The sequence below is a fragment of the Scyliorhinus canicula genome, chromosome 1, assembly GCF_902713615.1.
Source record: "Scyliorhinus canicula chromosome 1, sScyCan1.1, whole genome shotgun sequence".
Taxonomy (NCBI): Eukaryota; Metazoa; Chordata; class Chondrichthyes; order Carcharhiniformes; family Scyliorhinidae; genus Scyliorhinus; species Scyliorhinus canicula.
In genome coordinates, this window is record NC_052146.1 from 166102620 (window position 1) to 166126711 (window position 24092).

At 48.2% G+C, this 24092-nt stretch overlaps 1 protein-coding gene across 4 annotated transcripts in view; it reads right to left on the reverse strand.

Annotated features, from left to right (window-relative positions):
- Positions 1-844: 844 nt before the first annotated feature.
- The window catches only part of LOC119969037, a 28985-nt gene continuing 5737 nt past the window's right edge, over positions 845-24092 (reverse strand). For 2 of the 4 annotated variants that reach the window (XM_038802186.1, XM_038802205.1), the window contains exons 2-5: positions 18427-18499; positions 15780-16113; positions 12736-12901; positions 8459-12279 (exon numbers count right to left, since the gene is read on the reverse strand). In XM_038802186.1, the coding sequence (XP_038658114.1) occupies positions 11102-12279; positions 12736-12901; positions 15780-16113; positions 18427-18499 (1751 nt within the window). In that variant the 3' untranslated portion in view covers positions 8459-11101. Of the gene's footprint in view, positions 1388-8458; positions 12280-12735; positions 12902-15779; positions 16114-18426; positions 18500-24092 lie in introns of those variants that run through there. The other 2 variants (XM_038802215.1, XM_038802195.1) reach the window with 2 other exon arrangements.

The window sequence follows — 24092 nt, forward strand, 5'->3', positions numbered from 1 at the left end:
CCTGCCTTATTCCCATAACCTTTTCCAGAAACGAGGAGACAACATTGCGACCCTCCACTCATGCTTTGAATGTGTGCAAAAAATCTAACCCTCGGAGGTCATCCTACCTCGAGGTTGCCGCAGGGTGATGCAAAATTGGATCACACCAAAACTGAGGGTTGAGAAATATGACACCGCTAATGTAGGGGAAGCAAATCAAAACACCTTTCTATTTGCAGACGGGTGGTGAGAGGAGAATCCCCCTCCTGCGTGTAACAATCTTAAACACAGCAATTAAATTACTCATCTTTTATACTCATGAAAATATAAGCCTAATATATGTAATCTCTTATAACATAATTCTTTTCACCCCAGTATCATTCTTGAGTTTGACTCGGGGATTGGAAGTACAATTTCAAAATATGTGGGCACCAAATTGAGGGATTCTGTTAATTCTGAAGAAGACTGTGACAAAATACAAGGAAGCATTATTAAACTTGCAAATTGAGCGTGTAATTGGTAAATTAGTTCAATACATAGTTAAATGCAAAGTGATGCATTTGATAGGAAGAATAAGGAGGATGCATATTCCTTAAAACAAGGAATCGAAATGCATTAGAAAAATCTAGAGTCATACAGCACAAAAAGGTACTTCAGCCCATCGAGTCTGCGCTGGCCAAAAACAACCACCTAACTATTTTAATTCCATTTTCCAGCACTTGGCCCATAGCCTTGCATGCCCTGGGATCTCACGTGCACATCTGAATACTTCTTAAATGTTATGAGGGTGTCTGTCTCCACATTAGCTGCTCCCCACCATTTGCTGTCCAGGAAACAATAAGTATCACACACTTGGTCCACAGACTAAAAGTAATATTCCAATTTATTTACAAGTAAGAAATTACAGACAACCACAGCAAGTAACATTACAATACTTGATTTACACAATACTTAAACCATTCCAGAGTCATAAAGTATCCAAAATCTTGGCATAGTGGAATCTGGTCAAAATGATCAGTTTGCTCCATAATCCAAATAGTTACTATAACTGGTTTACAGTCATTTGTCACTTCAAAAAGTGTTTCATTGAGCTGTGCAGTCTTTCTCTCAGCCTCTCCACTTAAAACAGTGATTTAAAGATCAGTCTACATTTAGCTGAGTTTAGCCCCATTCATAATGGGATTTTCTTCAATGAAGAGTGACCAGTGTCACTGAACAGCACTGCCTAGCAGTTTAATAACTTCATCCTGGATTCCCAGCAGGGAATGTCAAACCAGGTATTGTGTACTTTGTACTGCAGCTACTCATGCTTTTGAACCCGCTGACGTGAATTCTCCCTCAGTGGAGTGGAGCCCTCGTTCTCTGTAACCTGCTACATTTATTAAGATCGCTGCATGTGGAACACAATCTGCAGGGACCATACAGTGCCTCATTCAGTTTCAAATACATTGCATAAATCCAACTCTGTTAAGGCCAACAGATGAAATGACCAAGAAGGAATAAAGTCTTTCTTTACACAAATCAAAACTTAATTTCTAAGTTAATAAAAGATCGACAAGGACACAGGCTGGCACTCGGAGTAAGTATTTCATTTCTAGGAACTGCCATAGTCACTGGGAAGAAACACAACAGAAGAGGAATGGCGGCACCAGTAAGCAGCAGCGCCTGAACATCCAGACGATATGTAGCAGAGTTCCCTGGACCAGAGCCATGCACGGTCAATGGGGAAATCAGAGGCTGACTCCAGAAAGGGACCATCACACTAACCCTGGGGCAGGGAGTGAGGGGTATCACACTAACCCTGGGGCAGGGAGTGAGGGGTATCACACTGACCCTGGGGCAGGGAGTGAGGGGTATCACACTGACCCTGGGGCAGGGAGTGAGGAGTATCACACTGACCCTGGGGCAGGGAGTGAGGGGTATCACACTGACCCTGGGGCAGGGAGTGAGGAGTATCACACTGACCCTGGGGTAGGGAGTGAGGGGTATCACACTGACCATGGGGCAGGGAGTGAGGGGTATCACACTGACCCTGGGGCAGGGAGTGGGGAATATCACACTGACCCTGGGGCAGGGAGTGGGGAATATCACACTGACTCTGGGGTAGGGAGTGGGGAATATCACACTGACCCTGGGGTAGGGAGTGGGGACCATCACACTGACCCTGGGGCAGGGAGTGAGGGGTATCACACTGACCCTGGGGTAGGGAGTGAGGAATATCACACTGACCCTGGGGTAGGGAGTGGGGAATATCACACTGACCATGGGGCAGGGAGTGGGGAATATCACACTGACCCTGGGGTAGGGAGTGGGGGGTATCACACTGACCCTGGGGTAGGGAGTGGGGGGTATCACACTGACCCTGGGGTAGGGAGTGGGGGGTATCACACTGACCCTGGGGCAGGGAGTGAGGGGTATCACACTGACCCTGGGGAAAGGAGTGAGGGGTATCACACTGACCCTGGGGCAGGGAGTGGGGAATATCACACTGACCCTGGGGCAGGGAGTGAGGAATATCACACTGACCCTGGGGCAGGGAGTGAGGAATATCACACTGACCCTGGGGAAAGGAGTGGGGATTATCACACTGACCCTGGGGCAGGGAGTGGGGAATATCACACTGACCCTGGGGCAGGGAGTGAGGAATATCACACTGACCCTGGGGCAGGGAGTGAGGAATATCACACTGACCCTGGGGAAAGGAGTGGGGATTATCACACTGACCCTGGGGTAGGGAGTGGGGAATATCACACTGACCCTGGGGTAGGGAGTGGGGAATATCACACTGACCATGGGGCAGGGAGTGGGGAGTATCACACTGACCCTGGGGTAGGGAGTGAGGGGTATCACACTGACCCTGGGGCAGGGAGTGAGGGGTATCACACTGACCATGGGGTAGGGAGTGGGGAGTATCACACTGACCCTGGGGTAGGGAGTGAGGGGTATCACACTGACCATGGGGCAGGGAGTGAGGGGTATCACACTGACCCTGGGGCAGGGAGTGAGGGGTATCACACTGACCCTGGGGCAGGGAGTGAGGGGTATCACACTGACCATGGGGCAGGGAGTGAGGGGTATCACACTGACCATGGGGCAGGGAGTGAGGGGTATCACACTGACCCTGGGGTAGGGAGTGAGGGGTATCACACTGACCATGGGGCAGGGAGTGAGGGGTATCACACTGACCCTGGGGCAGGGAGTGGGGAGTATCACACTGACCCTGGGGTAGGGAGTGGGGAATATCACAGTGACCATGGGGAAAGGAGTGAGGAATATCACACTGACCCTGGGGCAGGGAGTGGGGAATATCACACTGACCCTGGGGTAGGGAGTGAGGGGTATCACACTGACCCTGGGGCAGGGAGTGAGGGGTATCACACTGACCCTGGGGTAGGGAGTGAGGAATATCACACTGACCCTGGGGCAGGGAGTGGGGAATATCACACTGACCCTGGGGCATGGAGTGGGGAATATCACACTGACCCTGGGGCAGGGAGTGAGGGGTATCACACTGACCCTGGGGCAGGGAGTGGGGGGTATCACACTGACCCTGGGGTAGGGAGTGGGGAATATCACACTGACCCTGGGGCAGGGAGTGGGGAATATCACACTGACCCTGGGGTAGGGAGTGAGGAATATCACACTGACCCTGGGGCAGGGAGTGGGGAATATCACACTGACCCTGGGGCATGGAGTGGGGAATATCACACTGACCCTGGGGTAGGGAGTGGGGAATATCACACTGACCCTGGGGCAGGGAGTGGGGAATATCACACTGACCCTGGGGCAGGGAGTGGGGAATATCACACTGACCCTGGGGCAGGGAGTGGGGGGTATCACACTGACCCTGGGGCAGGGAGTGGGGGGTATCACACTGACCCTGGGGCAGGGAGTGGGGAATATCACACTGACCCTGGGGCAGGGAGTGGGGAGTATCACACTGACCCTGGGGCAGGGAGTGGGGGGTATCACACTGACCCTGGGGCAGGGAGTGGGGAGTATCACACTGACCCTGGGGCAGGGAGTGGGGAATATCACACTGACCATGGGGCAGGGAGTGAGGGGTATCACACTGACCATGGGGCAGGGAGTGAGGGGTATCACACTGACCCTGGGGCAGGGAGTGAGGGGTATCACACTGACCCTGGGGCAGGGAGTGGGGAATATCACACTGACCCTGGGGCAGGGAGTGAGGGGTATCACACTGACCCTGGGGCAGGGAGTGAGGAATATCACACTGACCATGGGGCAGGGAGTGGGGAATATCACACTGACCCTGGGGCAGGGAGTGGGGAATATCACACTGACCATGGGGTAGGGAGTGGGGAATATCACACTGACCCTGGGGCAGGGAGTGAGGGGTATCACACTGACCCTGGGGCAGGGAGTGGGGGGTATCACACTGACCCTGGGGCAGGGAGTGAGGGGTATCACACTGACCCTGGGGCAGGGAGTGAGGAGTATCACACTGACCCTGGGGCAGGGAGTGGGGGGTATCACACTGACCCTGGGGTAGGGAGTGAGGGGTATCACACTGACCCTGGGGCAGGGAGTGAGGGGTATCACACTGACCCTGGGGCAGGGAGTGAGGGGTATCACACTGACCATGGGGCAGGGAGTGGGGAATATCACACTGACCCTGGGGCAGGGAGTGGGGAATATCACACTGACCATGGGGTAGGGAGTGGGGAATATCACACTGACCCTGGGGCAGGGAGTGGGGAATATCACACTGACCCTGGGGCAGGGAGTGAGGGGTATCACACTGACCCTGGGGCAGGGAGTGGGGAATATCACACTGACCATGGGGTAGGGAGTGGGGAATATCACACTGACCCTGGGGCAGGGAGTGGGGAATATCACACTGACCCTGGGGCAGGGAGTGGGGAATATCACACTGACCCTGGGGCAGGGAGTGGGGAATATCACACTGACCCTGGGGTAGGGAGTGAGGAATATCACACTGAACGCAGGGCAGGGAGTGGGGAATATCACACTGACCATGGGGCAGGGAGTGGGGAATATCACACTGAACGCAGGGCAGGGAGTGAGGGGTATCACACTGACCCTGGGGCAGGGAGTGGGGAGTATCACACTGACCCTGGGGCAGGGAGTGGGGAATATCACACTGACCCTGGGGCAGGGAGTGGGGAGTATCACACTGACCATGGGGCAGGGAGTGAGGAATATCACACTGACCCTGGGGCAGGGAGTGAGGGGTATCACACTGACCCTGGGGTAGGGAGTGGGGGGTATCACACTGACCCTGGGGCAGGGAGTGAGGGGTATCACACTGACCATGGGGCAGGGAGTGAGGGGTATCACACTGACCCTGGGGCAGGGAGTGAGGGGTATCACACTGACCCTGGGGTAGGGAGTGGGGGGTATCACACTGACCCTGGGGCAGGGAGTGAGGGGTATCACACTGACCATGGGGCAGGGAGTGAGGGGTATCACACTGACCCTGGGGCAGGGAGTGAGGGGTATCACACTGACCCTGGGGCAGGGAGTGGGGGGTATCACACTGACCCTGGGGCAGGGAGTGAGGGGTATCACACTGACCATGGGGCAGGGAGTGAGGGGTATCACACTGACCCTGGGGCAGGGAGTGAGGGGTATCACACTGACCCTGGGGCAGGGAGTGAGGGGTATCACACTGACCCTGGGGTAGGGAGTGGGGGGTATCACACTGACCCTGGGGCAGGGAGTGAGGGGTATCACACTGACCATGGGGCAGGGAGTGAGGGGTATCACACTGACCCTGGGGCAGGGAGTGAGGGGTATCACACTGACCCTGGGGCAGGGAGTGGGGGGTATCACACTGACCCTGGGGCAGGGAGTGAGGGGTATCACACTGACCATGGGGCAGGGAGTGAGGGGTATCACACTGACCCTGGGGCAGGGAGTGGGGAATATCACACTGACCCTGGGGCAGGGAGTGGGGAATATCACACTGACCCTGGGGCAGGGAGTGAGGGGTATCACACTGACCCTGGGGCAGGGAGTGGGGGGTATCACACTGACCCTGGGGCAGGGAGTGAGGGGTATCACACTGACCCTGGGGCAGGGAGTGAGGGGTATCACACTGACCCTGGGGCAGGGAGTGAGGGGTATCACACTGACCCTGGGGCAGGGAGTGAGGAATATCACACTGACCCTGGGGAAAGGAGTGGGGATTATCACACTGACCCTGGGGCAGGGAGTGGGGGGTATCACACTGACCCTGGGGTAGGGAGTGGGGAGTATCACACTGACCCTGGGGCAGGGAGTGGGGAATATCACACTGACCCTGGGGCAGGGAGTGAGGGGTATCACACTGACCCTGGGGCAGGGAGTGAGGAATATCACACTGACCCTGGGGCAGGGAGTGGGGAATATCACACTGACCCTGGGGTAGGGAGTGGGGAATATCACACTGACCCTGGGGCAGGGAGTGAGGGGTATCACACTGACCCTGGGGCAGGGAGTGAGGGGTATCACACTGACCCTGGGGCAGGGAGTGGGGAATATCACACTGACCCTGGGGCAGGGAGTGAGGGGTATCACACTGACCCTGGGGCAGGGAGTGAGGGGTATCACACTGACCCTGGGGCAGGGAGTGAGGGGTATCACACTGACCCTGGGGCAGGGAGTGGGGAATATCACACTGACCATGGGGCAGGGAGTGAGGAATATCACACTGACCCTGGGGCAGGGAGTGGGGAATATCACACTGACCATGGGGCAGGGAGTGGGGAATATCACACTGACCCTGGGGTAGGGAGTGGGGAATATCACACTGACCATGGGGCAGGGAGTGGGGAATATCACACTGACCCTGGGGCAGGGAGTGGGGAATATCACACTGACCATGGGGCAGGGAGTGGGGAATATCACACTGACCCTGGGGTAGGGAGTGGGGAATATCACACTGACCATGGGGCAGGGAGTGGGGAATATCACACTGACCCTGGGGTAGGGAGTGGGGAATATCACACTGACCCCGGGGAAAGGAGTGGGGAATATCACACTGACCCTGGGGCAGGGAGTGAGGGGTATCACACTGACCCTGGGGCAGGGAGTGGGGAGTATCACACTGACCATGGGGCAGGGAGTGGGGAGTATCACACTGACCATGGGGCAGGGAGTGAGGATTATCACACTGAACGCAGGGCAGGGAGTGGGGAATATCACACTGACCATGGGGCAGGGAGAGGGGAATATCACACGGACCCTGGCATATGGAGTGTGCATTATCACACGGACCCTGGGGTATGGAATGCGGAATATTGCACTGTCCCTGGGATGGAGATTGGAGACGATCACACCGACTCTGGCGTACACAGTGGGAATATCTCATGACTCTGGGACGGGAGTGGCCCTCACACTGACCCTGAGGCACGAGGTCGCGAGTATCACAATGGAGCAGGAAGTACAAAGTTTCCTGATTGCTACACTGTTGTGTCAAACTGAAACAGTAACTCGAGTAACTGTGGGTTTCCTCCGGGTGCTCCGGTTTCCTCCCACAGTCCAAAGATGTGCAGGTTAGGTGGATTGACCATGATCAATTGCCCTTAGTGTAAAAAAAAAAGATTAGCTGGGGTTACAGGGATCGGGTGGAGGGTGTGGGCTTAAGTAGGGTGCTCTTTCCAAGAGCCGGTGCAGACTTGATGGGCCAAATGGCCTCCTTCTGCACTGTAAATTCTACGATTCTATGATAATTGTGATATATGTAAACAACATAGAAGAAATATAGGAAAGGTGTAATTGTACTGGAGAGGGTGCAGAGGCAATTCAACAGGATGTTGCCTGGGATGGAGCATTTTAGCTACGAAGAGAGGATGGGTAAGCTCAGGTTATTATCTTTGGTGCACAGAAGGCTGAGAAGGGACCTGTTTGAGGTGTAAGATTATGAGGGGCATGGACAAGGTGGATAGAAAGCAGCTATTCCCCTCAGTTGAAGGGTCAATAACAATGGGGCATAATTTTGGTGAAAGGTAGGGGGGGATTGGAGAAAAGGGTTTTTCACCCAGAAGGTGGTGGGAGTCTGGAATTTACTGACTAGCGGGGTAGCTGAGGCAGGAAACTTCACAATCTTTAAAAAGTACTTGGATGAGCACTTGAAATGTCATAACATTCAAGGCTGTGGGCCAAATGCCGGGTAGTACGGTAGCATTGTGGATAGCACAATCGCTTCACAGCTCAGGTTCGATTCCGGCTTGGGTCACTGTCTGTGCGGAGTCTGCACATCCTCCCCGTGTGTGCATGGGTTTCCTCCGGGTGCTCCGGTTTCCTCCCACAGTCCAAAGATGTGCAGGTTAGGTGGATTGGCCATGATAAATTGCCCTTAGTGTCCAAAATTGCCCTTAGTGTTGGGTGGGGTTACTGGGTTATGGGGATAGGGTGGAGGTGTTGACCTTGGGTAGGGTGCTCTTTCCAGGAGCCGGTGCAGACTCGATGGGCCGAATGGCCTCCTTCTGCACTGTAAATTCTATGTAAATCTATGTAAAGTGGGATTAGTGTTGTTTTGTTTTTGTCGGTGAAATTTTGACGAGCCGAAGTACTTTTGTACTGTATGATTCTGATATTATCAAAAAAGCTGATGACATTTAGCCACATGTCAAGGGAGCAGTGCAGTTGAAATTAGAGTAATCAAGACATCAGTGCCGTCAATTAAATGGGCAAAAGAATAGCAGATGCATTTAATGCAAAATCTAATTTTGGGCTATCCAGCCATTGGGCCACTGTAACCCATTTCTTCAGAGACCAGCTACGATGAACTCTACCCAATTTATTTAATTTCCTGAGGAGAGGCGGCACTAAATTTAATGTGGCAATCTCACACTGGTTAATCTTTGACCAGTTTTCTCTCCTGAACTCTAATAGTTCACAGAAGTCTTTCTGCTATACTTTAAAAATTGTCTGTAAGATTGCAACTCCGAGCAGGACAGAAAACAGGCAGGACTACGTACTGGGCCAAAACATTTGATGTGCCAAAAAAAAAAAAATCCCCAACTTCCTTGGGAATAATTCATTCGGAATTAAGGCAGGGTCAGAATATGTGCTCTGAGACAACTTTTGAGAGCAGGGAGGTAATAAAACAGGAGTGTAAGGGGAAATGGCTGGAAGAGTAGGCATTTGATAAGGTGTGGAGGTCATGAATATATGACTGAGAGATCAGGAAGGTAGTGTTAGGGTAAAGAGTGGGACTTAAAAGTATCATTAATAATCCTATAACTGTTTCAAAGAGGGACAGGGAGGCAGTGGATCTTAGAAAAGGTCGGAGTATGAGAGTGTGTGTGGATCAGAAACACGGAATAGCATTCGGAACTTGCTGTAACTTATGAAAAGTGGAATCAAGGAGCCAAGCAAAAATGGCATTACAGAAATGAAGCGTTGAGGTGGTAAAGGCATACGTGTAAACAGAAGTTCAATAAATTCGAGCCCTGAAATTTCTTGCTGTTATGAGGTGCCAAATCAGGACAACTGATTGTAGTATCCTACAGATTGAGGCAGAGCCAACTCTGCTGCTTTTTCAACTTCAAATCAGTGGAGCCAAGTTCCTGATGGCGTGCTGGTGGTCCTCCCAACATTCCACCACCAAGCCCCATTGAAGTGAGGAAGATAGTCACAGGAGTAGGTTATTCAGCCCCACATGCCTGCTCCGCCATTCAGTTAGATCATGGTTAATCATTTGAATTTATTGGTGAGGGCAGCAGAATTGGAGCAGCGGATTTCTGCAAGTGACACTTCCAATGTGTTAAACCTGAAAACAGAACAAATTTTCTGGAAGCTCAGTGGCTCCGAGGACCAGCTGAGACTGGTGGAAGTCAAGAATCTTTGACCCTTACGAGGGACAAGAACTTAGTCAACAAGTTCCTGCAGCTGGATGATTTGTGAAGTACAGTACTTTGTTTTGATTCCCCCCCCCGCCCCGCGGCACTAGATATTTTTCTAATGGCCTGAGGGTCTGAAGCCCCAAGAATACTTTTGTCCCCCAATGAGATATTCAGAACCAGGTTTGAGAATTCCTTTATCTTCCATTATAATGGTAGAATAGGAGCAGGAGAGGATGAAAGAAAGAAGACTGATGCAGCTTCTGAGCAATATATTACCCTCCCCTTAAATAATTTACAGGCTACACAGTTTATGCAGACTTTAATGAGGAGTACTGTGTGAGGAGAGCGTCTTTCAAGCAGTCCGTAGAACAAGGCAGTTATTGTGTGAAGATCTACAGCCAAGATCACTAGTTCACACAACTCTGTCTGCAACTGTGAAAGTGATGACCATATTTAACTGTTGAGTTTTCTCGGTCATTTCAGGAAATCACAGGGGATCAGTGTAATATAGCCCAGCTTGGCATCAATGTGCCTTTACAAGCTCCCATGGTCACCAGCAACCCCTGCTGTCACTGATATTCCTGACTGCCCCACCAACTCAGTTTCATGAGCAGAAGTAGCTTTCACTGGGTGAATGCTAAGGTTATGTGTGACAGCATGCAAACAATTCTCAATGAGAGATGTGTATGAAGTTGCCATGATGAATACATTCGGAGGAATTTTTGCTCATCAATAGGGTCAATGATAGCTTTGAGGGACAAAGTCTAGTCCCTGCTTGCATGGTTAATGACCTCACTAAGAGGTGTGAGTGGTGAGGATCAATAATTTTACCAGAATGGTCACTGACAAGACCACCCAGGTCTTAAAAGCAGCAGGGCACTTCAGTACACTCCAGCTTATGTATTCCATATAGCAAATGCTTGCTGTGGCCTGCACACATAGCAATCTAAACAAAGAGGCCAGGTACGTGTCATGGGCGTTAAGCCTTGCTGTTCTGGAGGCAGACCAATAAGGAGGAGAGCATCAGGCTGACACTTGCTGCAAGGACATCTTGGTCACTGCACGAAACTGAGCATTGAAGTCTTCTCATCTTAGGCCAGCACCTTTGTCACAACTCAAGAATTCGTCCTCCTTTCCTTCAGACATATTATAACTGCTTCACTCTGGTCCTCGTCCTACATCGTCACATCATACTTTGTTGGCTCTACATGACCATTCAAATCTTATTTGATTGAATATCTGAGCACAAAGTAAGTCCACCTTCTCTTTTTTTTTTCTAATCAACCAAAAGTAAACACTTCATCCTACTTTCTTTTCACAGAGTGTTTTCCCGGAGTACCTAAACGGGCCTTTCTGTCTCCTATTCTACTGTTTCTCCTCGGTGCAACGTGAGTATCACAGGAGGTGATTGGCTGCTCCTGTGCTACAAAAGGCTCATGGGACTGAGGTGGCCCTCCTCCTAGGGCAGCTTGCTCCTGGCAGGGAGCTGCTGCTGGTTGTATCTCTTGAGATTCATCGTGGGCAGTTTGGTATCGCCTTCTAAAGTCTGCTGGCCTGCTCCTGTGAGATGATAGGTCAGAGGCCTGCCAGGTGTGGCTGTCCTGAGAGCCAGCTGCTCTGGGCAGGTTACCTTCAGGCATCGCCATTGCACTAGGACCTTGATTTCCATTCCCATTAACCAGCGGGATGGTTGGTCTAATTACAGCTATCAAATCCTGAAAACCCTGAGACACAGCAGTTTGTATACCAGCCCCCAGAGTCTGAAAACCAACACGTAGGGTACTGTCTATTCGCTCCCCTATTACTGCCAGTGCAGCACTTTGCACTTCTGTGGGGGTGGGGGCATGGACTGGTTCCTGGATATTTCTGAGGTGGGGGTGAGCTGCAGATTCCAATGAAGCTGCCACATGTTCCATTGATGTCTGCAGTGATGTGAAAGCTTCCTTGATGCTGTTGCAAATGAGGGCTGTAGACTCCAAAGTCACAGCCGTCAGATGTTGTACATCTTCGAAGACAGAACGCAGAGCCTGCACATAAGTATGATGCTCACTGAACATCCTTCTCTTTGGGCGAGTGCCAATGAAATCAGACTCCCAGGGCTCTGAAGTCAGAGGCATTCTTCTCCTCGGCCTCCTCTGGGGAAGTGGTATATCATCACCCAGTCCCCACTCCTCCGTTTCCCTCATGCCTTGGGTATCACCCAGTGCCACTTCCTCGCTAACATCATCTAACTGTGCTCGTGTGACCATATCTGAGCCTGAGCGTGGGAGTGAAAAAGCCAGAGATGGAGGTGGCGAGACTGAGGGGATCGGGACAGAGGAACATGGAGCTGAATCAAGTTGCAAGGACTCACGATCTGGCTTGTTCTCGTCATCCTCTTCCTCATCATCATAATCAATGAGGAAGCATAGCTTCTCCTCGTCTTCATCATCATCGTCATCATCGTCATCATCATCCTCTGGCCCCCACTGCTGTGAAGGCTCTGCAGGAAAAGAGAATAAACTAAGAATCTCTGAACATAACGCCCAAGGGTTTGAGGAGTGAACTTGTGGTAAGTGGTTGGAGTATAGAATTATAGAATCCCTACAATGCAGAAGGAGGACATTTGGCCCATCGAGTTTGCACCGATCCTCCGAAAGAGCATTCCACCCAAGCCCCACTCCCCCACCCTATCCCCATAACCCCACCTAACCTGCACATCCCTGGACACTAAGGGGCAATTTAGCATGGCCAATCCCCCTAACCTGCACATCTTTGGACTGTGGGAGGAAACCGGAGCACCCGGAGGAAACCCACACACACACGGGAGAACGTACAAACTCCACACAGAAAAGGCTGGAATTGAACCCGGGTCCCTGGCGTTGTGAGATAGCAGTGCTAACCACTGTGCTACCCTACTGGGATATTATGGTGTCTCTCCAGAGGCATTGGCACTAACCTGAAGTCTGCACTGTTACACCGATTTCTCCATCCGCCACTACGGCAAGACCACACTGCCTGCCCAGCAGCTCCACAGCCTGCTCCTCATATGGGGTGAGCTCCTTAATGTTGGGAATTCCTCCTCTGCATTCCTGCCTCTCACGGGCATTGTGCATAAGTTTCTCCTGTAAAAAGCATGGGTCATGAGGTTTCAGTTAGCATTTGAGAACGCTTTCCCATTTGGAATCAAACAACTGGAGTTCTAGATCTTGTAATTAAAGTTCTGGAGGATGTTTAAGGTTTTGCATGCAAGGAACCTGGACAACACATGTTATTAGATCCCAAGTCAGTGCCCCCAGCTCCCCTTTACCACAGTGTAGTGCGCAGGAGTAGCTATGTAGTTATGGAGGATGAACGACATGATGGTATCAAAAATATCCAGTGTGTTACAAAAGCAAAATACTGTGGATGCTGGAAATCTGAAATAAAGACAACAAAAGTACTCAGCTCACTGGAGGGAGAATCAAGGTTAATGTCCAGTTTGATGAATTTTCAAGAAAAGTAAAAAAAAAGACAACATCATGCTTTAAGAGAAGCAGGGAAGACAAAAGATTAGACAACAGGAGATGTTGGAGAAAGTCCAAAGGAACTGGTAACAGAACAAAAAGCAACTGGATAAAAGCAAATTACTGCGGATGCTGGAATCTGAAACCAAAAGAGAAAATGCTGGAAAATCTCAGCAAGTCTGGCATCATCTATAAGGAGAGAAAAGAGCTAATGTTTTGAGTCCAGATGACCCTTTGTCAAAGCTAACGTAGTAGAAAGTGGGAGATATTTATACTTTGGGGTGAGGGAATGAAAGATGAGTCATAGCCACAGAAATCAAAGGGAAATAATTCTCTCTGGGGACTGCCATTAGCACTTTATTAGTTTCTGTGGCTATGACTCATCTTTCATTCCCTCACTCCACAGTATAAACATATCCCACTTTCTATGTCTTTTAACTTTGACAAAGGGTCATCTAGACTCAAAACATTAGCTCTTTTCTCCTTACAGATGCTGCCAGACCTGCTGAGATTTTCCAGCATTTTCACTCTTTGAGTAAAGATGTGCCTGGAGGAGGTGTGAATGGCGGACTGATGAACAGTTGCTGTCCAAAAGCAAAAACAAGAAAAAATTGAAATTAAAACCAAATGCTGCAAAGAGACAGAGAACAAATTGAAAGCAAAGGTTGTGATTTGGATTGGACACTAAAAATTGAGTTCAAAAATGTTGTTGTTTTTCCCGGCCTCCGTCCTTTCAGTTGTTCAGTGTTTTTAACTTTTTTTTTATAAATGTTTTTTATTGAGTTTTCATATTTTATATATGACAGATTACAAATTATTAGAGAGAAAAAAAAAGAAAACACAAAAATTTAGCATGAATATTTACAGGTAAGCATCTTCATAACAACAATTGTGGCCGCCCCCTTTAGCCCGCATACATATTTTACATTCCCCAATATGGCCGAGGCACATGTTTATAGGCATTTTATAGTTTGGTTTTGGGCCTTGGCTTGCCAGCAAACCCCCATAACGAGCCCGTAACCCCCCCCCCCCCCGGCTACCCTCCCCCGATTCCCGTCCATTTCCCCCTGATTCTTGGCCACCCGACTATTCTTCCTTTTGTACATTGGCCACAAACAGGTCCCGGAACAGTTGCATGAATGGCTCCCACGTTCTGTGGAAGCCGTCGTCCGACCCTCGGATGGCGAATTTGATTTTCTCCATTTGGAGAGATTCCGAGAGGTCGGACAGCCAGTCTGCAGCTCTGGGCGGTGCTGCTGACCGCCAGCCAAACAGGATTCTACGGCGGGCGATCAGGGAGGCAAAGGCAAGGGCGTCCGCCCTCCTCCCCAGGAATAGATCTGGCTGGTCTGAAACCCCGAAGACCGCCACTATCGGGCATGGCTCCACCCTCACCCCCACCACTTTGGACATAGCCTCGAAGAAGGCTGTCCAGTAATCCACAAGTCTGGGGCAAGACCAGAACATGTGGGCGTGGTTGGCCGGGCCTCTTTGGCACCGCTCGCATCTGTCCTCCACCTCCGGGAAGAACCTACTCATACGGTTTCTCGTTAAGTGGGCTCTATGTACCACTTTTAGTTGCGTCAGGCTGAGCCTTGCGCACGTGGAGGTGGAGTTGACCCTATGCAGTGCTTCGCTCCAGAGTCCCCACCCTATCTCCATCCCCAGGTCGTCCTCCCATTTCCTTCTTGTTGCGTCCAGTACGGTGTCGTCCCTATCTACCAGTCGGCCATACATGTCACTACAGTTCCCTTTCTCTAGGATACTTGCGTCCAGTAGGTCTTCCAGTAGTGTCTGTCGTGGCGGTTGTGGGTACGTCCTTGTCTCCTTTCGTAGGAAGTTTTTGAGCTGCAGGTACCGTAGCTCGTTCCCCCCAGCTAGCTGAAATTTCTCTGTCAGTTCGTCCAGTGTTGCGATCCTGTCGTCCGTGTATAGGTCCCTGACTGTCAGTGTCCCCCCGTCCTGTCTCCACCTTTTGAAGGTGGCGTCAGTCAGTGCTGATTTGAACCTATGGTTGTTGCAGATGAGAGCCTTGTCCGACATTTTGTACAGGCCAAATTGCTGCCGCAGTTCTGATGAAAAACTTCAACATGAAAAGGCATCTTTTTTCTCCCTGCATAGATGCCACCTAGAACCATCGAAATGACACAGCACAGCAGGGGGGCCATTGAGCCCATCATGTCCATGCCGATCCAAAGACACTCAGATTCCTTTTTAATCCCATCTTCCCGTACACGGCCCATTGCCTGCAGTTTACAGTACTTAAGGTGCAGATCCAGGTACTTGTTAAAAGAGTTTAGGGTCTCTGCTTCCACCCAGGCATGAATTCCAGACACCCACCTCCTTCTGCGTAAAAATGTTTTCCCCCCCATGTTCCCTCTAATCCTTCTGCCACTCAGCTTGGATCTATAACCCCTGTTTTTTGAAATCTATTCCAAGGGAAACAAGCTCCTCCTATCTACTCTATCTCTCCCCCACGCAATATTGTATACCTGACCTGAGTATTTCCAGCATTTTCTGTTTTTGTCCAGTGTGTTACCTTGCCTGCCCTCGTCAGGTCATTAAATTTTTTTCGGCACTGGTCTGCAGTTCTGGATGTGAGAGAGGTGGCATTCAGCGCCATTGCCACCTCCCTCCACATGGCACGTGAAATAGGTTTCTGAGGTTTCCTGCCATGCACACCAAGCAATCTGTCTCTCCTTGGTTGCATCTCATTCAGAAGGGTTTGTAAATCGTTGTCTGTGAAATTTTGAGCTCTTCTTCTCTGTCTCTTTGAACTGCAATGCTCTCTTGTTTGGCTGTTGATCCCAGATCCTCCATTAGAAGACAAGCTTTAAAAAGTGGGAAAAAAACGACACATGAGCCGATAGAACCACAGAAAAGATTAAACACAGACAAAGGCTATCTTGTCCATGCCAACCCAAGTACCCTTTTTAATGCCATCTTTCTGCACACGGCCCAATGCCCTTCAGATCCAAGTACTCATTAAAAAGTTGAAGGTCACTGTCTCCGCCATCAATTCAGGCAGCGAATTCCAGACTCCCAGTACCCTCTGTGTAAAAAGGTTTTTCCTCATGTCCTCTCTAATCCTTCTGCCACTTTGCTTGAATCAATAACCCCATGCTTTTGAACTCTCAAACATAGAATACTACAGTGCAGAAGAGGCCCTTCGGCCCATCGAGTCTGCACCAATGCATGAAAGGACCTGTGAGTCAACCCTCCCAGACAGTGCATTCCAGACCGTCATCACCTCTGGGTAAAAAAGCTTTTCCTCAAATCCCCCCTAAACCTCCTGCCCCTCACTTTGAACTTGTGCCCCCTCGTAACTGACCCTTCAACTAAAGGGAACAGCTGCTCCCTATCCACTCTGTCCATGCCCCTCATAATCTTGTACACCTCAATCAGGTCACCCCTCAGTCTTCTCTGCTCCAGAGAAAACAACCCAAGCCTATCCAACCTCTCTAACTTAAATCCCAGGCAACATTCTGGTGAATCTTCTCTGCATCCCCAGAAGACAAAAGAAACACCTTTTAACAGAGCACATTAGATTTACATTCACTACTGAGAATATTTATAATTCTGAATTCACCAAATGATCAACAGATCGTCTTTTCATGGCAGAGAGATCAACAGTACACCTGATCTGTCTGGCTTCAGCTCCAACACTGAAAACGAAAGTAAAACACACCCTACAGCAAACATAGTAAAATGAAAGTAAAAAGCTGACAGACAGCCCAGCTCCACCCACACTCTGACATTACTGATAAACACCCATTTCTTAAAAGGTACATTCCTTAAACACCCATTTCTTAAAAGGTACATTCACATGACAAGGTCCCATTGTTCTTTGGAACTGCCCAGTGTCAGACCTTTCATTGAATACTTCCTTGTCAAATTACTCCTCCAAAGTGTATCACCTCACACATTTCAGGGTTAAATTCCATCTGCCACTTATCCACCCACTTGCCATCCTGTCCATATCTGCCAAGGTACCTCCTGCCTTCTCTATCTCTACCCCTCACAATTTTGTATACCTCAATCATGTCACCCCTCAGCCTTCTCTGTTCCAAGGAAATCAACCCCAATCTATCCAAACTCCTCATAGTTATGATTCTCCAGCCCTGGCAACATTCTATTAAATCTTCTCTGCACTCTCTCCAGAGCAATTACATCCTTCCTGTAATGTGGTGATCAGAACTGCACAAAATACCCCAGTTGTGGCCTCACCAATGTCTCACACTGCTCCATCATTATAGCCCTACTTTTGGATTCTTTACCTCTATCAATTACTTTACCTGTGCACTTGAATGCCAAAATCTCTCACTTCATCTGCCTCTCTCAGTATATTCCCATTTATTGTGTATTCCCTTGTACTGTTTGACCTCCCTAAATGCATTACCTCACACTTATCTGAGTAGAACTCCTTCTGTCATTTTCCTGCACATTTCACCAACCCATCTGTACCATTTTGGAGCTTACAGCTATCCTCTACACAATCCACTACATGGCCAATTTCTGTGTTATCTGCAAATTTTCCAATCGTGCCCCCCACGTTCAAGTCCAAATCCAATAATAACAGCTGCTTGATAATTAGCCCAGTTATTGTAATCCAGCCTGCCAATAAAGGCTTCAGTCTATTTGGAGCCAAAACTGCAAAGCGATACTCCCATCGTACACAGGATTCATACCACAGAAACACTAAACAGCATGTGGGATTTGCGCTAAGCAGCCCTCGTTAACTAGAGTTAATGGCCAGGAAACTCTAACCAGACACATCAGCAATTAAATGTATAGCTATCTAACAAGCTATGTCAGTCATTAGATGTGAATATAGAGAGAGGGGATGATTGCCCGGGGTCTCTGGCCCAGCACGCTGGACTGCCTGGATTGAGTCAATATGGGTCACGGTGTAGTACTGTAAACAGCACAACTCTCCCACATTCACTGCACTCATGTGCAGACCCATAAAATCTCTAAAAATGGCTTATATAGCAAATTATAAATACAACCCCCACCACTTACACCAACCGGACTAGCCCCCTACGTTAGGAAAATGGCACAGACCATATGTTATCATCAAAGTGCCGATTATAAAAGGGTATTAAGCACCACAAATTATTCTGGGGAGCTCAATGAGTACTTACCCATTTAAAAGCTCCACTGGTTTCAGGCAGTTTGTTAGCTGATTGAAGCTGCCCGGAGTCTCCATCAGCCTCCCTATATAAGAAAATGCATCAAGTTACACATGTCCTCGTGTGTTTCCCAGCAGTCAGAAAGTGAAGATTCCAAGCAGCTTCAGGAGCTACTTCATTGGACTAGTTATATTGCCTACCACGAGGAACAGGCAAATCACGGCAGCAGTATCCCTTATACTACATGGCTAAATTCATAATACCCACATAATTCTAAACATTACCCACAGTAAGTAAAGAGCTGGCTGAGTTTAAAAGAAAAAGCAGACAAAATGGGGGCTGGGGTAGGGTTGGGGTCAGGAGCAAAGCAGGATAAGAATGTTTGCGTGGGAAATTAAAATAATTTGAATCCAAAGATGTGCGGGTTAGGTGGATTGGCCATGCTAAATTGCCCGTAGTGTCCTAATAAAAGTAAGGTTAAGGGGGGGGGGGGGTTGTTGGGTTATGGGTATAGGGTGGATACGTGGGTTTGAGTAGGGTGATCATGGCTCGGCACAACATTGAGGGCCGAAGGGCCTGTTCTGTGCTGTACTGTTCTATGTTCTACTATCAAACCTTTGATGTAAGGAGACATAATCGGGATATAAACCACACGATGAAGAAATCCAAAAAGTGAATCAGGAGCAGATGGGAGAAGGTGGTGCCTACATGGGATGGTGTGTAGAGTGAAAGAGGAAAGTGAGGTAGGCTCTTGATACAATGGGCAGCACAGTAGCACAGTGGTTAGCACAGTTGCTTCACATTTGCAGGATCCCAGGTTCGATTCCCGGCTTGGGTCACTGTCTGTTCGGAGTCTGCACGTTCTCCCCGTGTCTGCGTGGGTTTGCTCAGAGTGCTCCGGTTTCCTCCCACAGTCCAAAGATGTGCAGGTTAGGTAACTGGCCATGATAAATTGCCCTTAGTGTTCGAAAATGTTAGGTGGGGTTACTGGGATAGGGTGGAGGCCTGGTCTTAAATGGGGTGCTCTTTCCAGGGGCTGGTGCAGACTCAATGGGCCGAATAGCCTGCTTCTGCATTGTAAATTCTGTGATTGGGACATCTCCTATAGACTGGAGTCAGGCCAGGAAATTCGATAATGAGGGTAACACGGGGATTGGAAGAGGTCATTCAGGCCCCAAGCATCTTTCACCATATCATGGCTGATCTGCACCTTAACTCCACCTGGTCATCTTGATTCTGTAACCCTTCATAATAATTATAATAGTTTGAGGTCTCAGTGCAGATCCCACATTTTGCTAATTGGTGCACATGTTCATTATCATTAGTCGTTTGGTAGCTTAGAACTTTAGTACCTCAGATTCTCCTCGAAAGGGGTCTCAAACATTTAAGCTATTGTATGCTGCTGCTATGCAGACCCATCACGGGTGGTATTCTCCACTAACAGGATGTTGCCGGTAATACAAAAAGATGTCCTGCCTACCGCACTTAACAGCAAAGTGGTATATAAAGTTTACTGTTGCTTTGATAGCAAATGTGAAGCCTCTATGTCCCAACAACTGGTGGGTTGTATCAAACAGCATGTCCCGTTGGCTGTTCACAACAGGTAAAGTACTAACTGTACCCAACCATCCTTGTGGTTACAAAACTCAGAACATATTGTCCAATATTCAATGTGATTTCATGTGTGCTCGAAGCTCGTATATTTATACTCTTTTGCAAACTGAACAAATATGTCCAGGCATCGCATACTTTTCAATGGGACAAAAGCACAGGGGAAATCTGTTCCTTGGTTCATCGCTCATGGCAATTCCGCAACCAAAGCCTTTTTTGAATTTAAACAAAAGCTTGGTGTTAAATGTTCCCTGGTGCATTCTCTGCACCAATAACTCTACCAATCAGAGTCCGCTTGCCAACCAATCAGCACCCTTCGTTCATGCAATATAAATTGTTGTTCCCTTTAAAATTTGGTACTCTTGTGGTTGTGTCCTGATGAGTGCAAAATAAAAAAACTTCCACAGCATGTCTCCTTTTTCTCAGCAATACCTAGACTTCTTGCTCTCTGTCCCCTACAACCGAATTGATTCCCGATGGGGGGAGCTGGCAAGTGTGATAGTGGTGTAGATTGAGTTGAAGTGAACCTTGGAGCAATGTTGGTTAAGTATGGGATGGGGTAAGATGAAAGAATAAGACTGTCATAGATCAAATTTGAAGAAATAAAAGAGAAAGTTACAGAGAATGTATAGAAAATGGCTGACAAAAAGCTTGAGAAATAGTCCCCCGAATTAGAGTCAGAGGAAGTTCAAGCAGACAGTATGCAATGCAATGATGCAGGTACACACAAGATATAAAAAGTGCTGGGAGATGAATAGAGGCTACAAGCTAGTTTGCAGCTCTGAATCTTAACAGCCCATTGATGATTCAAAAATCAGGACATCAAAACGTTTTGAGAATGGGAAGATTGTGAATGGACAAGAATTTAAATACACAATGAGCTGCTCTCCCGTGGTGAAGCACAGACGTAAGAACATAAGAACTAGGAGCAAGTAGGCCATCTGGCCCCTCGAGCCTGCACCGCCATTCAATGAAATCATGGCTGATCTTTTGTGGACTCAGCTCCACTTTCCCGCCTGAACACCATAACCCTTTATTCTTCAAATAACCTAGAAAGGCTAGTTGTATTTAAAGTTGATAAGTCACCTGGACTAGATGGGATGCACCCGAAAATGCTAAGGAAAGCAACAGCAGAAATTACAGACGCACGGGCCATAATTCTCCATTCCTCCTTAGTTACACTACCAGACAATTGGAGTTTTAGAAACGTTGCACCATAAACAACAAAGGCTCGGAGGATACACCCAACATCTACTGGCAATCTTGGTAATGGGAAAGTGTTTAATAACAATAATATGGGGTAAAATTAAGAAACGTGAACAAGTATGGATTAATGAAGGAAAGCCCAGAACAGATCTGTTGAGAACTGTTGAAGGCAAATCCGATTTGGGTTTCTGATGAGAGTAGAGGGTAAGTTGGTGTATAGGGATTTTCAAAAGGCTGTGTTCCGAAGTGTCAAATTGGTCTCGAAACTACAGATACTGCCAGGCCTGCTGAATTTTTTCCAGCATTTTGTTTTTAATTTAGATCTACAGCATCTGCAGAATTCTGCTATATCAGAATGGTGAATGGCAGTTTTACAGTTTGGGGAATGTACACAGCGGAGCTCCCATGAGAACCATTCCTTTTCTTGATATACATTAACCATCAAGACCTGGATGTACACGAGCATCTGCATTAAGTCCCTTTCAATCATTGTTTTGAAGTTGCGCAGTTTTATGGCAAATATTCTTGATTTGTGACTTCAATTGTTTGCGTCATTTCACAATGTTGTTGTGCATCAATGTGACATTGGGTCCCGTGACCTGATTGCTGTCATTCTGAAGCAAGTGCGACTGGAGACATTTGCACTCCAAGGAATGGTTTTTTTTCCAAAATAATTCTGAATCAAATTTTGCAACGAAAAACATTCAAACCAATAGGTTTATTTTGCAAGGAGGAAGTTGAAGCTAGGCAGTTAATTTCTGTGCAGAAAAGGCCCATCTCTTGATTCTGCAAGCTGATTTAGATTTTGCACTTGCTGTGGAGTTTTCCATCAGGTGAGGAAGCCAAGACATTTTAAATAAAAACAGAAAATGCTGCATAAACTCAGCAGGTCTAGTAGCGTCTGTGGAGAGAAACAGAGTTAATGTTTCGGGTCCAAATGACCCTTCCACAGCCATTTTAAAGTCTGTGCGAGAGAAGCATTTGATATGGTAGAATTCAGTCTGCAATTTGAAAGAAGGAAGGTAGAATCAGATGTAAAGGTTTTACAGTTAAATAAAGGTAATTACAGGCGCATGAGGGAGGAACTGACGAAAATCGACTGGAAGCAGAGCCTAGTGGGAAAGGCAGTAGAACAGCAATGGCAGGAGTTTCTGGGAGTAATTGAGGACACAGTGCAGAGGTTCATCCCAAAGAAAAGAAAGGTTATCAGAGGGAGGATTAGGCAGCCATGGCTGACAAAGGAAGTCAGGGAATGCATCAAGGCAAAAGAGAGAGCCTATAATGTGGCAAAGAGTAGTGGGAAGTCAGAAGATTGGGAAGGCTACAAAAACAAACAGAGGATAACAAAGAGAGAAATAAGGAAGGAGAGGATCAAATATGAAGGTAGGCTAGCCAGTAACATTAGGAATGATAGTAAAAGTTTCTTTAAATACATTAAAAACAAACGGGAGGCAAAAGTAGACATTGGGCCGCTCCAAAATGACGCTGGTAATCTAGTGATGGGAGACAAGGAAATAGCTGAGGAACTTAATAAGTACTTTGCGTCAGTCTTCACAGTAGAAGACATGAGTAATATCCCAACAATTCAGGAAAGTCAGGGGGCAGAGTTGAATATGGTTGCCATCACAAAGGAGAAAGTGCTAGAGAAACTAAAAGGTCTGAAAATTGATAAATCTCCGGGCCCAGATGGGCTACATCCTAGAGTTCTAAAGGAGATAGCTGAAGAAATAGTGGAGGCGTTAGTTATGATCTTTCAAAAGTCACTGGAATCAGGGAAAGTCCCAGAGGATTGGAAAATCGCTGTTGTAACCTCCCTGTTCAAGAAGGGAAAAGAAAAAAGATGGAAAATTATAGGCCAATTAGCATAACCTCGGTTGTTGGCAAAATTCTAGAATCCATCGTTAAGGATGAGATTTCTAAATTCTTGGAAGTGCAGGGTCGGATTAGGACAAGTCAGCATGGATTTAGTAAGGGGAGGTCGTGCCTGACAAACCTGTTAGAGTTCTTTGAAGAGATAACAAATAGGTTAGACCAAGGAGAGCCAATGGATGTTATCTATCTTGACTTCCAAAAGGCCTTTGACAAGGTGCCTCACGGGAGACTGCTGAGTAAGATAAGGGCCCATGGTATTCGAGGCAAGGTACTAACATGGATTGACGATTGGCTGTCAGACAGAAGGCAGAGAGTTGGGATAAAAGGTTCTTTTTCGGAATGGCAACCGGTGACAAGCGGTGTCCCGCAGGGTTCAGTGTTGGGGCCACAGCTGTTCTCTTTATATATTAACGATCTAGATGACGGGACTGGGGGCATTCTGGCCAAGTTTGCCGATGATACAAAGATAGGTGGAGGGGCAGGTAGTATTGAGGAGGTGGGGAGGCTGCAGAAAGATTTAGACAGTTTAGGAGAATGGTCCAAGAAGTGGCTGATGAAATTCAACGTGGGCAAGTGCGAGGTCTTGCACTTTGGAAAAAAGAATAGAGGCATGGACTATTTTCTAAACGGTGACAAAATTCATAATGCTAAAGTGCAAAGGGACTTGGGAGTCCTAGTCCAGGATTCTCTAAAGGTAAACTTGCAGGTTGAGTCCGTAATTAAGAAAGCAAATGTAATGTTGTCATTTATCTCAAGAGGCTTGGAATATAAAAGCAGGGATGTACTTCTGAGGTTTTATAAAGCACTAGTTAGGCCCCATTTAGAATACTGTGAGCAATTTTGGGCCCCACACCTCAGGAAGGACATACTGGCACTGGAGCGGGTCCAGCAGAGATTCACATGGATGATCCCAGGAATGGTAGGCCTAACATACGATGAACGTCTGAGGATCGTAGGATTATATTCATTGGAGTTTAGGAGGTTGAGGG